General features: G+C 53.9%; 2 protein-coding genes across 2 annotated transcripts; one reads left to right on the top strand and one right to left on the bottom strand.

Annotated features, from left to right (window-relative positions):
* Positions 1 to 363: 363 nt before the first annotated feature.
* On the top strand, positions 364 to 2,004 carry NODAL (nodal growth differentiation factor). Its single transcript, XM_056321706.1, has 3 exons — positions 364 to 568; positions 964 to 1,754; positions 1,852 to 2,004. The coding sequence occupies exons 1-3, from the start codon at positions 364 to 366 to the stop codon at positions 2,002 to 2,004; spliced, it is 1,149 nt and encodes a 382-aa protein (XP_056177681.1).
* Positions 2,005 to 8,764: 6,760 nt separating this feature from the next.
* Positions 8,765 to 16,311, bottom strand: EIF4EBP1 (eukaryotic translation initiation factor 4E binding protein 1). The gene is made up of 3 exons (XM_056363133.1): positions 16,099 to 16,311; positions 10,565 to 10,735; positions 8,765 to 9,176 (listed from the first exon to the last, which is right to left on the bottom strand). Exons 1-3 carry the CDS (start codon positions 16,244 to 16,246, stop codon positions 9,145 to 9,147), a joined length of 351 nt encoding a protein of 116 aa, XP_056219108.1. The 5' UTR covers positions 16,247 to 16,311; the 3' UTR covers positions 8,765 to 9,144.

The raw sequence follows: 16,311 nt of genomic DNA, 5'->3' as shown, positions 1-16,311 counted from the left end.
AGGCAACGCAGGGTGCTAGGGACCCCCACCCCGACAGAGAGGAGCTGGAGAGAGCTGGGGAGAGGGACGAGCGCAGGAGGGAGGGATGGAGAGAGGGACGGGGAAGAGGAGAAATGATGGGGGGAGATGGAGAGCGGGATGGAGGGACGAGGCAGGGAGGGATGGGCGGGAGGGACAGCGGGTGCACATGCGGGTGGAGGGGCGGGAGGCTGGAGATAGGGACGGAGGGACGGGAAGAGGGACGGGGTGAAGATGGGAGGGCGGGAGGGGGCCGGGGCCGCGGGGAGGGGGCTGCCGGGGCCGCCCGGGGCGGCGCTCGGGGCCGCGGTACAAATAGGGCGGCTGCGGGAGGCCCCGGCAGCCATGCGGGACCCGCTGCGCTCCGCGCCCGCGCTGGCGCTCTGCGCCCTCGCCCTGCTCCGCCTGGGCTGCGCACCGACCCGCGCACCGACCCGCGCACCGACCCGCGCACCGCCGCGCTGCCCCCCGGTGATGCTGCAGCTGCTCCGCGCCCCTCCCGCCCCGCTCCGCGCCGCCGCCGCCGCTGCCCTCAGCCTCTCCCCGCACGGTGAGTGGGGCCGCGGCCCCGAGCATCCCTGTCCGGGACTCCCACAGTCCCCGAGCATCCCTGTCCTGGGACCCACACCGACCCCAAGCATCCCTGTCTGGGGACTCTCACGGTCCCCGAGCACCCCTGTCCTGGGATCTGCACCGACCCCGGGACCCGCACAGTCCCCGAGCATCCCTGTCTGGGGACTCCCACGGTCCCCAAGCATCCCTGTCCCCAGGACTGGCACTGTCCAGTGCTCTCGCTGGCTCTGGGTGGATCGGACTGCTTTCCCCTGACTCTCTGGCTCCTGTGGCAGACACCGTGCCCCAGCAGCAGGCGAGGTCACTGTCCCCCCAGCACTGGCACTCCCTGGCAAAGCCAGCAGTCCACTCACCATGCCCCTTGGGTTTCAGGCTCCCTGCAGAACGGCTCCCGCTGGGCACTCTCCTTCGACATGTCCTCCCTCTCCAGCAGCCAGGAGGTGAGTCTGGCCCAGCTCCGCATCCACCTGCCCGGCCTCTTCCCAGCCCACAACGTCTCCCTGGACATCTATCACAGCCGGCGGCAGAGGTGCTGGGGCGGCGGGACCTGTGCCCACCAGCTCTTCCTGGGCACTGTGGCTGGCAGCCCCTCTTCCACCCAGGCCTCCTGGAAAGTCTTTGAGGTCACCAGCTTGCTCCGATCCTGGCTCCACCAAGCTGTGGCTGCTGGCCACCACGGTCCCACAGGAAGGGAGCAGTGGGAGGTGAGGGGGTCAGCCACCCCGGCCACTACTGTGATGCACTTGCCCACCTCCAGTGACACTGGCCACGGGGAGCCAGCCCTGCCCCAGGACATGGCGGACAGAGTCCTGCTGCTCGTCTTCTCCAAGGACAAGTCTCCAGGAGACCACAGCCTCATCAGGACAGTGGAGACCTCCAAGCATGTCATGCGTGACAGCGGCACCCAGGATGTGGGGACCCGCCGGCACCGCAGGAACAGGAAGGAGAAGCAAAGGATCAAAGTGAGCGATGCTGCCGCTGCCGTCCCAGAGGAGGAAGGGAGGTCCTTGTGCAGGAGGGTGGACATGATGGTGGATTTCGAGCAGACTGGCTGGGGCAGCTGGATTGTCTATCCCAAAAGGTACAACGCCTACCGGTGCGAAGGGCAGTGCCCATCGCCCGTGGACGAGACCTTCAAGCCCACCAACCATGCTTACATACAGGTAAGAGGGGTGTGCTGCCTCTGCTCCCCCCGCACAGCCCAACCCTGCCGGCCCATGGCAGAGGGTGATGCTTTGCCCTTCCCATGTCTTCCCACAGAGTCTGCTGCAGCTCTACAAACCCAACCAGGTGCCCTGCCCTGCCTGCTCCCCAGTCAGGATGAGTCCCCTCTCCATGCTCTACTACGAGAAGGGTGAAATCGTCATCCGTCACCATGAGGACATGATCATCGAGGAGTGTGGATGCAACTGAGGTCAGCTTGTTGCCTACTGGGAAGGGGCACATCTCTGCCCCAAGGACTGGCCACCCAACCCATGACCAATGCACAGACTGGGGTGTCCCTGAAGCCCACATGCCCGTGGGCTGGCGAAGCTCTGGCTGGGCCAGAGGAGGAGTGGGGTGCCCGGGTGTTGGCAGTTCTGCAGCACTGCATGGCCACAGTGCACGGACGGATCTAGGCTCGGTGTGGGAAAGGCCACCAGGCACAGGCACCTCTCTGCAGTGCCGGTGGTAGCACCGTGGTGGCGGGTGCCCAACGGCTGCGTTTATCCAGGAGCTGTGGCACTGGCGGCCGGTGTGTGCTGGGGCAGCCAAGGGCTGGTGCTGCTCTGTAGAAGCAGGAGCCGGGGCGCAGGGCTGGAGCCAAGGCAGCATTGCTCCCTGCCGCGACACTGCCCGCAGTGACGCTCCTTTTGCTCACAACAGCAATTGCTGGCAGCTGCAGGCTCCCGGCAGGACACTGCAGCTCCAGTGTCCAGCCATGCTGAGTATCTGTTGGGATTTTCAATCTCACCTGGGGTTCAGGCATTTCTTTTAAGACTCCTATTATATTTCTATTAAAACTCTATCAGATTTCTATTACAACCAAGCCAAGTTAATGTGTTAGCCCAATGTCCAGAGCTGCCAGCTGGCAGCACCACGTGGGCAGCAGCAGGCAGGGGTTCCTCACAGCCCACTCCCACCCAGAGCTGTGGGACTGAGCACAGGCGTGGGAGGGCTGGACCCAGGAGGAAGGGGCTGGCAGCAGGCAGGGAGGCAGCAACCCTCATCACGTATGTGCCAGTAGGACCACACAAGGAGCAATGCGAAAGGTGGACCTGGGGTTCCTGCATCCCCCTCCAAAGCATCATCCATTCAGCAGGAGCCAGAGAGGGTTTGCACAGGTAAACCAGGTGCTCCTGGCAATAAGGCAGCCCCACGGCTGGTCTCAGTGGGCTTAAGCCCCCCCCAGCCCTCCCATGTGCCCTGAACATCTCAGCTCATGCACTGCTTTCCTCTGTAAAACCATGGTTTTGCCCAAACCCTTCCTACCACTCACTGGATGGGGCAGTAGCGAAAGGGTCATGGTTGCATAATTCATCAATAAATTATATATATTAAAAATGACTGGTAGATTCTGCCGATTTCCACAGCCCATTTTTGCTGCTGAATGGTCTGTCAAGGCACGAAACCCCTGTCTCCCTGTGCACCTGCTGCACCCACAGGTTCTCCCTGCTCCGGGATCGCCCCTGGCTGCAGCCTGCTCTGTTACCACACCTCGTGGCTGGTTTTGCAGGAAAATAAAAAAAAAAAAAAAAAAAAAAGCCATATGGCTTGCTGGCAAAAGCGACAACGCTGGGTGTTAAGTGGGTGGGCTGCCACTGTAACTCGCTAAAGCAAGGGGGTCCCCTCGGGTGGTGTGAAAGATGCTCAACAGCTCCACGAACGGGGAAGCTGACATGAGATCAAGAAGCTGTTCCCACGCGATGGTGGGTGGCTCGAGGGCAGGCGGGGAAACACTTGCAGGCGTGGAAGCGGTGGGCTGAGGGGATTTTCCTTATTTACCCGTCGGAGACAAGGGGAAGGGCTGTGTTCTCTAACAGCAATGAATTCTAAGCCATGGGCAGCAGCCAGTGTAGGCGGCTCTCCTTTGGGTCCCCCACTCAAAGGGGTGAGGGGGCTGGGAGCCGCAGCAGGCGAGCTCCAGCCACAGGTGATGCCCGGGGTCTCGGGTGCCCCCAGGGATGACCATGCCCCGCCGCCTGCCAGCCCTGGGGGAGATGCTCCCCGTGGGGCAGCTGGTGTCAGTCCCTGCGCTTGGCCGAGCTCACCCCATTGCAGCCCTGGCCGTGGGTCTGGGCTCCCCCAGGCCCACCGCTGCCCCCTCCCACGGCCGTGGATGGGGACACGCGTGGGGACCCGCTGCTGGCCCCCGCTACAGCCAGAGGGGACAGCGGGACCACAGGCACTGGGGCTGGCGGCGGGTGGCCCGGGCGGGACGGGGGCTGTCCTCAGCCCTCCCCTCCTGGGACCAGCAGCCCCGACTCCACATCCCAGCCCAGCCTGATTATCCCCAATCCACATCCCAGCCGGCGGATAAACAAAGCGTGTCTGGCCCCGTCCTGCCCCAGCAGACCCTCCCCTGGGCCGCTTACATATTCCGACAGCGTTTCACACTGGGACCATCCCGTCATTAGAGGGTCATTTGCAGGAGCTGTCAAGGGTGGGCAGGGAGGCGCGGGGCTAACCCCCGGCAGGAGGGAGCGCGCCCAGAAACCCAGAGCTGGGCTCTTGATGAAATAAAAATCAGTTTTGTTGCCTTTTCCTCCCCAGGTTTGCTACTCCCTCCCAAAAACTGTTGTCACACCCGCAGCGAAACAAGGCGGTTTCACTCTCCCACCCCAGGACCCCCCCCCCGCGCGCCCCAGCCCCCCCGCCTCCATCAGCCTCGCTGGAAGCTGTATCTTTGCGATCTCTGCCCCTCCATCACCCCTGTTTGAAATCCAGCAACGGGTTGAAAAGTTGTGGTGGGGAAGGGGCAGGCAGGCAGCCGTTCCCTGGGAAGAACAGGGTGGAAAAATAAAAGCTGAGATTCCAGGGCTGCAAGGAAAACATCAAAGTGTGGATGGTGACAATAAAGCTGCACCACCGCTCTTCGGTGAGGCATCTGCTCACAACCTGGCTTTGCCAGGCTGGGGCTGGGACGGGGAGCTAACCTCTGGGCAGGGCGAGCTGGCCCTTCTCCTGCCCCAATACACATCAGCTGTGTGATGGAGGGAGCCCCAGACACGCAGGACAATAAAGCGGGGGAACACGGGGGTCCTGCCTGGCACGGCATCACCAGTCCAGCAATCCTTTGGCAAGCCAGGGCCTGAAGATGCTGCGGCAGGGGCATGGCACGGGCAGTGGGAACGGGGCATGGGGGCTTTCACCCTGGTCCCACTGCACAGGCAGGGCAAGGTTCTGCTGGCACGGTGGCCAGACCCTGCTCTCACACTCGGGGATGCTCCTGTGAGCCTGGCCCAGGCAGCAGGCGCCAGGTTTGGCACCAGCTTTCCAGCGGGAGCTTTGCTGCAGAGCTGAAACCGCTTGCTGCCCTCCCAGCCGTGCCAGGGAGCTGGCAGGGTCTCTGCCTTTGGAAGGGCTGGCTTGGCTTTAGCATCCTTACACACTGGCATAGGAAGGACCGGAGCCTTCCCAATGCAGGGAAGGTTTTCCAGCAGGGCAAGTGCCCAGGGTTTTACAGGAGTGCTGCCCACTGATGCTGCGAGACTGGGATGCAAGCAGCGACCGCTCGGGGACCACTGGAGTACAGAGCAGCTGCAGCCTGGCTGGGATCGGGACCTGCGACCCCATCTGCCTCCCGGCATCCCTCACCCTGCACAGGGCCAGACCCTCATGATCCACAAACTCCCTCTGAACCAAAGAGCAGCATCTGCTGCTGGTGACAGCAGCAAGTTGCAGCCACCACTGCCTGTGTGCAAGCCGCTGCCCGTGCCTCCGGAGGAAGGGCGCACGGTCAGGGAGGGAACACAGGTATGGCCCGTTTACTTTGGACCCATGAGGAAAGAGTGAGAACAAACAGACCGAAGGGCTTATCAAAGGTGCAGGGTAATATTTGCACAAATGGTGGATTAAGGCACTAGCTGGGTCAAGCAAGTATTTTCTGTCCCATGACCAGGACGCTGAGCAGGACACAGGCATGCTGCGCTGCTCTGCTTGAGACAAAAAGGGGCAGGGACGGAAAATGCAATGACAAAGCCAACACTTGTCCCTTGGACCTCCCCGGAGCATCCCAGCTGTGTGGGGCAGCCACCCACAGCTGCCTCCCCTCCTGCTGTGTGTGCAAGGGCAGCTGTGCAGCAGCCTGAGCTTGCCCGGGGCTCGGCCCGTGACAGAAACTGCTCCTCAGCCTGTTTGTGAAGTGCTGGGTGAGGAACAAACCCCAGTCAAGCAGGGAGCGGCCCTGGAAACGCTAAGCTGCTCCTTACATGGCTTAGGCAAGCCTGGAGCGCTAGAAACACGAATGCGTGCAAGAGGCAGATCCCAAAATGCCCAGCTGAAGGATGCAGCAGTGGCTGGGGGTGTAAGGAGGGACACGAACTGCAAAGGACTGGAGCAGGGGATGCTCCGGCCACGCAGTCCCACGCCATGGGTGGAGAAGTTTAAGGCACAGGCTTGGGACGAGTTACACCACAGCAGATGCACACAAGTGCCACATTGCTGCATCACATTCACAGCTTTGGTAGTGACTTGCTCTGCCCCCAGCAAATGCACTCATGTGCCCTGGGGCCCTTCCTGGACCCCCTCTTGCACCTGGCTGGGTGCTTTGCAGGGTGCTCTCCCTCTCCGAATTATCAGCTAGGAATTGCTTTCGGAGGCACCTGGTGCTTTGATGCTCCCCCGAGATCTACATAAGCATGCAGATACCAATGCAAAGCTGTCATGGGCATGGATGAAATACTTCACACTTACAGCACTTGTTACCCTCTAGTACTGGGGTGGAAGAGGATTTAAAAGCATTACTTGCAATAGCCGACACTCCAAAAAACCCAGCCAGCTGCCTTTGTACCGACATGATTACAACTCTACAATTCTAGGACATAAAACCCCATCATGTAGCTCCCATTCACATCTGGGCCACTGTGTGTCAGAAACACAGCAAAAAAAGCACCAAGGCTGAAAATCAGCTTGTTTCTCCCCAAAAAGCTCCCTGGCTGTGCAGCCCTTAGCTGGGGATGGCACCACGGTGGGGGCACCGGGACGGCTCTGCCACCCTGGTCAGCTGGGGTCACCGGCACCATGTCCCCCATCGAATCCTCACCCCGGGCAGTGCAGCAGGACGCTGACTGGTGAAGGGAGCAGGCGCAGGGCGAGTGCCAGGTCTCACAGCTGCTTTGCCAACGGCAGCCTTGGCCCTGCGCGCCGCCCTGTGTTAGTGCCACGGCTGGGTACGTCCGAGTCACGCAGGTAGCAGGCCAGGACGAGCACACGGCAGGGACCAGGAGGCTGCACAGATTCCTCTACCACTGCCAATACTTTAAAGCTACATAAAGTGGGTGTTACGAGTTGTGGAAGAGTGTTGCAGGAGAGTAAGAGGGGTAAAACCCCATCCTGCTTATAAAAATCCTTTTCCCGTGAAACCTATTTGCCAAGGGTTACATCAATACGACTCTTGGTTGTAAAGCCACGCTCCAGCAATAATTACAAACATTCCGGTTAAGACAGAGCACGAAAACAAGCCTCAGCACTGAGTGCATAGACCGAATTATCGCAAACACGCCGCAAGTTTGCCACAGCTTTTTCAGCCTTCCCTAAAGTAATGGCTTTGGACAAATTAACATCAACACGGGAAATTTCCTTAAAACTAGATTTACTGCCTCCCCCAGAAATGGAAGCTGAGGTTGCTGTGACACACGGTGACCAGAGCAGGAGGGCTCCGAGGGTACATGAAGCTGAACCCCAGCATGATGCTGCCAGCAACGCAACAACCTAGTAGTGCCATTTCTATCTGAAAATACTAATTTAGCGAGGAGGACAAGTCAGTCTCTGGCTGCAGGTCACAGCGCATATTCCAGCAGCGACAGCAGCTCCTCTCTAAAGTCACATTATAACAAAACCCAGCAGCTGGTATGGAGCTACAAGACTGATAAGTGACACCTGAGGGCAATACATTTGAATCTGTTCCCATTAAGGTTTCAGAGAAACACTTAATCTTATCTTAAAGAAATGCAAATTTATCTGCAGCAATTGCTTTGTCTCCGTTTCTTCTGTTACTCATTATTAAAGGCTTGCATATCATAATGTCACAATTGAGCTTAATTAGCAGATATTTAAATGCTATCTGCCAAGACCGATTTGAACAGACACTTGCCTTTTAGGAAGTCTGTATTATTATGCACTCTGCTTCTCTGAGATGCCTCAGCCACCAGCACCACAAGATGCCACCATCAGCACCATCCCTAAAGCAGTAACGTTACAGACTGCTCCCTAACACGCTTATTAAACTGCACCGAGTCTAGAAACTCAGACACGTGCGCTGGGGGCCCAAGCTGATCACTCCCACGCTAAAATTACTTTCTCAGATGAAAATTCCTCTCAAACCCAACAGGCTTATTATTTCTAACCTCACAGTTAAACCCTCTCTTTTCCAAAGGTCTTAATCCCTACCCACCAAGTTCTAAAAAAAAGGAGAAAAGTGTAAAACAGCATGAAAGTTTCAGCACAGACCAAAAACCCAGCAGAAAATGTAGTTAAGCACTCACTTGCATGCTGGAAGAGCTCCACTGTTCTGGGAAGCGGGAACTGCAGCACAGAAGCCAGAAGCTGTTTTTTTCCCTGGCAGGGCAGAAGGCAGCTTGGGAGTCAGGGCCACCCCACAGTGCTCAGCTGCAGGTGACTCCCATAGAACTAATTTCAGTTGCTTCCACCTGTAGCCTGACTGAGTCCTGCCCCTCATCAGGGATGGTAAAAAAATGGGTCCAAACACCTGCACCATGACCCCATGACCTCGCGAAAGAACCATCTGGAAAACCACGAATGACAGTCTTCACTAACTTATTTCTGGAAGCAGGCTCAGAGCACACTGAAGCTTCCTGTGGTGACCATATGCTGCACTCAAGACACACACAGACGTTTGGCCAGGAGGGCTTATGGCACGTCAGCCTCTGCCTTTCAGGGGAACTCGCCCGATCGGGTTTTCTGCAACAGGCTTGCAGTTTCTCACTGGAATGAATAAAGGACAGAAGCTGTATTTATTGCGTTAATCTCCATACCAGGAGACTCAAAATGATTTTTATTTCTCCCTTATATTGCATTTCTGTAACTTTTACAGTATTAAAATGATTAACAAAAGCATAAAACTGGAAACAAAAACAATCATTGAGAGTGTCTCCTCCGGCACTCCAAGGCCCATCATCAGCAGGGGCTGCACTTGTGTATTCGCACCCGCACAGAGAGGCTGAGACTCAGTCCTTGTAACAGGACGCACTCTGTTCTCGGAAGGGAATAAACTGCCTTTCCCAGGAAGCAGGAAGGCACTCAAGGCATGGGCTATTTTTAAGCCTGGCTGGTGGGAATCCTCAAGACAAGGTCCTGGTGCTTCACTGGATAAGCACTCTCAGGGCACGTGCTTTATATGTCCATGTCAAACTGTTCTTCTTCACCTGTTGAGAGGGACAAAACCCACAAATGAGTCCTCAAAGCTTCACATTATATACCAAATATTTTACTGAAGAAACAACTGTCAGATGTACTTTAGAAATATGGCAGTTTGGACTTAAAATCTGGATTGAGGCATCGAGCTTGATATGAAAACCATCTTGTACAAGCAAAACATAAGCTCTGTGTGTAGAGGGGATCCTACAGACAGGCAAACAAGAGCGGGGCAGAGCATGCCCTTTATTTATTTCTACCCCTGGATTTCCTTGTAAAAAGCAACATAAAGAATAATGTTTATGACATCAGTGGTACAAACTTCTGTTACCAAAAACACAAAAGCACATTTCACAACTTATTATCTCTACAGCTGTTACCACAGCTCACGCAATTTGACAGGATGCCAGCGTGAGCAGCGATGATCTATTCCTGAGGGCAGACCTTCCTTGGAAGAGTCACAGCCAAGCTGGCATCCAGCATGCAGCCTGCATTTCAGTTTGCCAGAGAATCCAGTGAGCCACTGAAGGTCACAACAGTGTTTAAAAAAACACATTAAGCAATACTGACTCCGGAAAGATTTTGCTTAGAGTGAGCACGGACACCAGCTAATGAGCATTCAGACCTTTATTTTTAGAGAGAACATAAGTAACTTGAAGCGACCTGAAACTACCAAGTAATCTCACGTAATTAAAAAACCCCGCTGTTCAAGAGCAATACTTGCTCGTGTTGCTACAACTGTGCCAATGCCCTGCTCTCCTGTGGACTAACCTCTACCTGGCTATCACACACACCTACAGGCTTCTGCTGAACCCACTACAGACAGCAACGGATACTGGATATTTGATATATACAAAGCAGGTATTATTATACCCTAGCTACGGAAGTTGAGCTTACTTGTACACCAGAATCTGCCTTGCTGTCAAAAAAACAACAACAAACCAAACCAAAACAAAAAAGGCAAAAGGAAGTTACAACTCAGGCTGATACTAAAATCCCCAAACTCACTCTACTCTGAGTTGTAATCTGATCTTTTTAAAAAATGCAAAGCAGCTACAAAATGGTCCAGGACAGAGAGGCAGCAACAGCTGCACCCGTTCTCTCACTACCAGACTATTAATCCAGTAGCAGCTCCCCATATGCTAAATTAATGAGAATTAAGTGATCTAACTAAGATTTAACTAATTGAAAAAAGTCTCACATTACTGGGGACCACAGCAGGACCAAATAGCATGAGAACCTCATGACCAAGTAACATCAAGCACATGTTGATTTTACAAGAAGTTATTAGAGTATTAACCAAAGATTATAGGGATCTCCCAGCTCCATTCCATGTGTAAACGTTGGTATTTCTAGGAAAAAGCAGTGTACTTCACTAGGTTTTTTTGCCTACACTCACCTGCGCTTACTTTCTCATCACAGTTTTGGACATGGTTGTTCTCAATCTTCAACTCCTCCACATTTGGGCTTGTAACACCTGGAATGTCCGGAAGGTCAGAAGGTGGTGTTTTGGCAACCGGAGAATTACGGCACTCCATCAAAAACTTACGATCATAAATAATCCTGGTACCTGTGGGGAGACAAGAGCACTGTCAGTTTTTAGCATTTTGATGCATGAGTACAGCTGGGCCATCTTCACAGCCAGATGTGTAAAGCAACAGCAGGAGTTGTATGTGCACTGATACCTATTACATAGCACTTACTCTGTCATTTCATGCTACCTTGCAGGAAAGGCAGATACCATTAACACTAGATTTGCCAAAAAAAAAAAAAAAAAAAAGCAGCAAGCACGAAGCACCAGCAGCAGGTACCCAAGTAACAGGTAATGCTAGCAGCCTGTTACAGAGAGAACTAAAGACTCCAACACCCAGCCTGATGCCGCGTGCAATAGATCCAGCCCCTTCCACCTAATTCAACAGCACAACACCCCCCAAAGGAAACAGAGTACATTGAATTTAATTTCTGATCGTAAACAAGCTATTCTAATTGTCAGGGGCTAAGGACTGTAGGTAGACACAAGTGTACACCACACCAGGCAGTAGGATGTGGCAGAGCCCAGCAGAAATTCCAGCACAGGCATTTGCTTTCGCGTACAGGGTGCTGACTGTCCAGCACAGTTACATACCCCTTCCAAAAGGCTTGAATACAAGAACCGTTAATGCCCGCCTGTTTTAATGGTTAACCAGACCTGCTCTCCCTGCCCTACGTGCAACAAACCAGCTCCAGCGCATTACAGCAAACCTCAGTGACAGCAGAGCTCTGCTCTGGGCATGGATTTCTAGGAATACCACTGGACTGAACAGCCTGTTCCTTATAAAGGAATTGCGCTGGAAAAAGCTCAAAAACCACACACAGAAGAGGGATCCCTCCAAACAGACCCCAGCCTTAACCCATAAAGTACTGGAAAACAATGTTTTCTTTCCTCAAAAGGAGGCGTGCCCTTACTGCTCTGCTCCTGGTTCCAGCAAGAGGGAAAGGCAACTCCCCTTGTGCGCTCCCTGAAAAGCATTAACTGAAAGTACACAGGTGTAGGCAAACAAGCTCCCATTAACATCTGTCCTGGAACATTAAGCTCACTTTATTTTGAAGCATGGCTATAAAATAATGTAACCAGGTATCGTGTTTCAAGAAACTTCTCCTACCGAGTTCCCAAAACACTGAAAACCTTTTCCTTAAAAGATGTTAAATTTGAGTTGCTTCAGTGGATCCAAGAGTAGATCTAACTGACACAGAACGGTGCTCTAGCAGTTGGCTGGATTTGAGAAGGCGGGTGGCTAGTCCATGAGTTAAGCGTTAAATTCCTGGGAGGTTCACAGAGGAGGACAGAGCTTCCAAGAACTGCAGCTTGTGTACCAAGTATCAGGAGCACAGTTCAGACAGACAAGAGCTTCCATGCCTGGTTCACGTTCCTCTGACAGTCACATGCCCAGAATTTACGAAAGCAAACACCCTGCAACCAGCCGGACCAGGACACCCAGCCTCAGCTGTCAACAGGCACGGCCGGAGGCCATAAATGGGCTCCTTGAGCACCCAAAGCCGAGTTAACAGCAGCTCTGCTCCTGCTGCAAGGGAGGTTAGTATGTATTTAGTAGGAAAGACTACACCTGATGGGGACCACTCTGCCCCCTGAAAGCCCTTGTTACACTGTGGCTTCAACAGCCGAATGCCTCACTGCACAGCTTGGAAAGTCTGGATGAGAATGTGGTTCCCTTCGAGTATTTTCATCAGGATGAAACACCAGATTTGAAGCAGTGGCTAGTACATCATCTCACTCCCTTTCTGCCAAATACACACATTTTGCTCTGGTCCTGATGGAACACAGGTGCTGTGAACTGTGCTGCTCCACAGGCCATCCCATGTCCCCACTGAAAGGGCCAACACCTCTGTGGCTGAGCCCGCAGCACTGGAGGCAGCTCTGTCTGCAACGGGCACTGCGAGCACCAGCAGCTCAGCACCCACTCTGCACTGCTCACAGCAAGCACCACAAGCACTGCGGCTTGCTGTGCATCTTGGCTCGTGATGGACCGAGCTGGCAGGACTCCCCAGATACTACTGCACATGGGCTTTACTTGAAGACAATGTCTGCACGTGCCCTTGGCAATCAGACAAGGAGCCAGGACAGGCATAGCGGGAATCCTGAGAACCGACTACACTTAAAGGTCATATATCATCTCTTACATGCTCCTCCATGATCCTTCATACTGTTGTTTTTTACCTCTGCTGACTGCTGTAAGAAAACCAGCTGCTGCCCGTGATGGCAGAGGACAGGATCATAGAGACCTGGGAAGGTAGCTGAAAAAGGAAAAATCAAATCCTTTCCCCTAACTGCTGGCACCAAACCAAGGCCCAGAAACCACAGCAAAATGCTGCTCGCTCACATCTGTCCCACAGTGGGCTGTAGCTGCTCCCTGGGTACTGGGAGAAGAGGGAGGATGCTTCAGAGCATCACAGCACATGACTGCCTGCCCTCTTCAGAACAGCCCCTTTTATCCAAACTGCAGTTTAGGCTGTTACTTCAACATCTCTGGAGACTCAAAAGCAACCTGCAGAGGAAGAAAAGTTTGTGTTTTTGACCACAAGCAGCAAAGTCAGATCAGAGTAAAGGTGGTAATGAAAAAACTGGTCTAAAAAATGCCTGACAACTGGAAAAGCAAGCGTTCCCCTAATCTTTCCAGGTCAATAAACTTGGCTGTTAGATGCACACAAGTCAGCACACTGTAGCTGTGGAGTACGGCCTTTTCAAAAGCCTTCAGTCACCCCACACTGCTGCTGTGGGTTTCTCACTCTGACATCAAGACCTTTTTCCACCACTCGTATCCCCAGCGCTGCCTACAGCCGAAGGGGGATGACTTCAGAGATTACAATCCTCAATTCTTCTCCAAAATTAGTCAGAGGTTTTGCACAAGAAAACCAATTTGCTTTTTTTCTTCCAATTCTTCAGATTTAACCTACTGCTTTGCAGGAAATCTCAGACTTTTTCCAGTGAGCTACACATGTTGAGCATTTTCAACAAAAGGACCTAAAACAAGCGGTTCTGAAACCCAAGATTATTTTTACAGCAGTCAGGGCTTATATGCAAAGGAGCAATGCAAAGTATTCTGCCTGAATCAGTGGATACACGGGTCAGCAGAAAACAGATGAAGAGAGCACAGTGAGGAAGCAGAAGGGCTCCAAGTCCAAGTTGGCCTGGCCCCAGCGCTCTTTAAAGTGCACTTCTGTACATCAATCTGGAGAGTTTGGTGTGAAACGTATTAACAATGTTTTCATGACACCTCTTCCTGACTGTACAGGCCAAGGAATTCTTTGCAACAGTGACCATCAATGCAAACCAACAACCCAAAGCTAACATCCCCCCACCAAGTCCTTCAGAAGTTTTAAATCATTCTTCCTTTTAGCACCCAAAATCGACACTGGAAGGCGAACAGGCAGCACAACCTGTCCTCAAACAGGCTGGAGACAAACTAAAGTATCACGAAGTCATAAGAGCACTGTGGATTTTGCCAGGTGCGCACACCCTAACAATAAACATGATTTGTGTTTCTCCTCCACACTGTAGACATTCATTAACTCCCCGGAGACAGAGATGATAATCCTGGAAGGCTCATTATGCTGCACAGCACTGTTAATTGTTCCTCTCTACTCTGTTACTCAGAGCACATGAATATAGCTGAGAAAGTCATTCTCCTATTTTCCATGGCATAATTACTGCAAGTGCTATTTAAGTACTTCAGTTATTTGCTGCTTTCAGAGAAGAGAGAACATATGGCAAAAACAACACAAGAACTTCAGATGCCCAACCAAGCTTTTCTGCACAGACACAAAAAAATCAAGCGAGTCAGCAAAGCTGACTTCCCCCTTCTCTCTGAATTTTAACTCCTGAAATACTGTGTTGTAGAGATTGTAGGCCTGAGGGACAAACAAAACATTATCCTCTGCCTCCCATCTAGTTCATTCTTTTGGCTGAAATTCAAGCATGGTTTCATCATTCCTGCTGCTCACATTTATCTCTTATGTAGCAGCATGGGGGGGAGGAAATTCTTAAAGGTATGGAAAAAATTATCTCAGACCACTGATCAGCAGGAGCCCAGGCAGCTGCCATAGCTGGAAATACACACAACTGATTTGGTCCCCAGTGTCATCATCTGGAACAGCAGTCACTTGTCTCGAAAGCCAAACTACTCAAAACGAACAGACACTCAAGCAAGAGATGTGGACCTTTCAGAGGGACAAGCCCTTTTAGGATCTTTGCACATTTATGTCCCTGCTGCTGTATGTGGGGACAGAAGGCACAGGCATGGCTAAGACGGATGCTAAGCCTACAGGTTTTGTAATTGCAACCCCCCTTAGTTGCCTCAGCTCAGAGCAAGCAGTGAGCACAGCCAACTCCCACAATCCCACTATCCTTATTTGAAGACCCAGTCCCTAAGAGATATTGTTCCTGGCAGCCGCACAGGCGCAGCTACGAGGGCTGCACAACGGGACTCGCAGCAAAGAGAGAGGGAACCAGCCCACTGCCCACTGCCTTTGTGCGGTAGCAAAGCACTGCACTTTCAGAAGTTAGAGCACCCTGGGACAAGAAAAAAAAAAAGAGGTCCCAGGGTTTACATACTGCCAGATGAAACAACAAATATTAGAGATTAGAATTAATAAGTAACCCAAATCAGGAGATGGATTTCCTCCCTGTGAGGCTACCCAGAAGCACAAACAGCAGCCTTGCTTTCAGCATAGGCAGCCAGGCAGATGCTGTTGCGCTGCCCCAGCTCCAGCACACTCTGGGGAAGGTGGAAGCCCCCCCAGGATCCCTCATTTTCCCTTGTAGCACAGCAATGGCCAAGCTCCCAGGGAAAAGCCTGGCCTTGCTACACCAGACCACGGCCCAGCGAGGGGGGACCCCCCACTGCCAACACACGGGGCTCCCCTGCAAGACAAGAGCCCAGGCGCCAAGTCACCCCTGAAGCGAGAACCCCCATGCTGCTGCTGCCCAAACGGGGCCCCTCCCCACACACCACCCGCAGAACAGCAACCCCCCCTGCTACCCGTACACCCCCCAGCCAAAGCAAGGCCTCCCAGACAAACCCTAAGAAAAGTGAGAGCCCACCCAAACCCTCATACAGCCCCTGGACAAAGAAAGGGTTCCCCGCTACCGATCCCCAGACAAAAGGGATAGGCCCCCCACCGCCTTCCCTGGACGTTCCTCTGGTCAAAGCGAGAGCCCTCCCCCCCAGAACAGGTGCCCCCCAGCTCCCCACACGCCGCCCGCCGACACATGGGCCTCCTTGTAACCCCGCGCTGGGGTAAGAGCCCCCCCCCAGGGGGTCACCCCATTCCCACCGCAAAACCGGGGCCACTACCCGCACCCGGAGGGGGGGGGGGGCTCCCCCTCGAGCAACCCCCGCCCCGCAGGGAGAGGCCTGGTACCGGCCCGCCGCTCACCGCCCGGCGTGGTCCCGAAGACGGTGCCCCCCGGCGTGGTGCTGTAGTCGCCAGGCGGCAGCGGGGCACCGTCAGGCAGGGCGAGGCATTTGCCAGGGCCCGGGATGTCGCGACTTGGCGTCTGCCCCTGGCAGCAGCGGCCCGACATGGCGCCGGGACCGGGGCGCTGCTGCTGCCGCCCTGCCCGCCCTGCCCGCCGCTTCCGCCTGCGGC

This window comes from Falco biarmicus, chromosome 18 (assembly GCF_023638135.1).
Source record: "Falco biarmicus isolate bFalBia1 chromosome 18, bFalBia1.pri, whole genome shotgun sequence".
Taxonomy (NCBI): domain Eukaryota; kingdom Metazoa; phylum Chordata; class Aves; order Falconiformes; family Falconidae; genus Falco; species Falco biarmicus.
The sequence above is the reverse complement of the archived record's forward strand: the minus strand, read 5'-3'. Positions and strand labels throughout refer to the sequence as shown.

Excerpts from the sequence above, each read along its gene's own strand:
- EIF4EBP1 (XM_056363133.1), bottom strand. The coding sequence starts at position 16,246 with ATGTCGGGCCGCTGCTGCCAGGGGCAGACGCCAAGTCGCGACATCCCG. Across the intron at positions 10,736-16,098 it reads CTTCGGGACCACGCCGGGCG|GTACCAGGATTATTTATGAT; the intron begins GTGAGCGGCGGG and ends GTCTCCCCACAG. Across the intron at positions 9,177-10,564 it reads TGATGAGAAAGTAAGCGCAG|GTGAAGAAGAACAGTTTGAC; the intron begins GTGAGTGTAGGC and ends CCCTCTCAACAG.
- NODAL (XM_056321706.1), top strand. The coding sequence starts at position 364 with ATGCGGGACCCGCTGCGCTCCGCGCCCGCGCTGGCGCTCTGCGCCCTC. Across the intron at positions 569-963 it reads CCTCAGCCTCTCCCCGCACG|GCTCCCTGCAGAACGGCTCC; the intron begins GTGAGTGGGGCC and ends CTTGGGTTTCAG. Across the intron at positions 1,755-1,851 it reads CCAACCATGCTTACATACAG|AGTCTGCTGCAGCTCTACAA; the intron begins GTAAGAGGGGTG and ends GTCTTCCCACAG.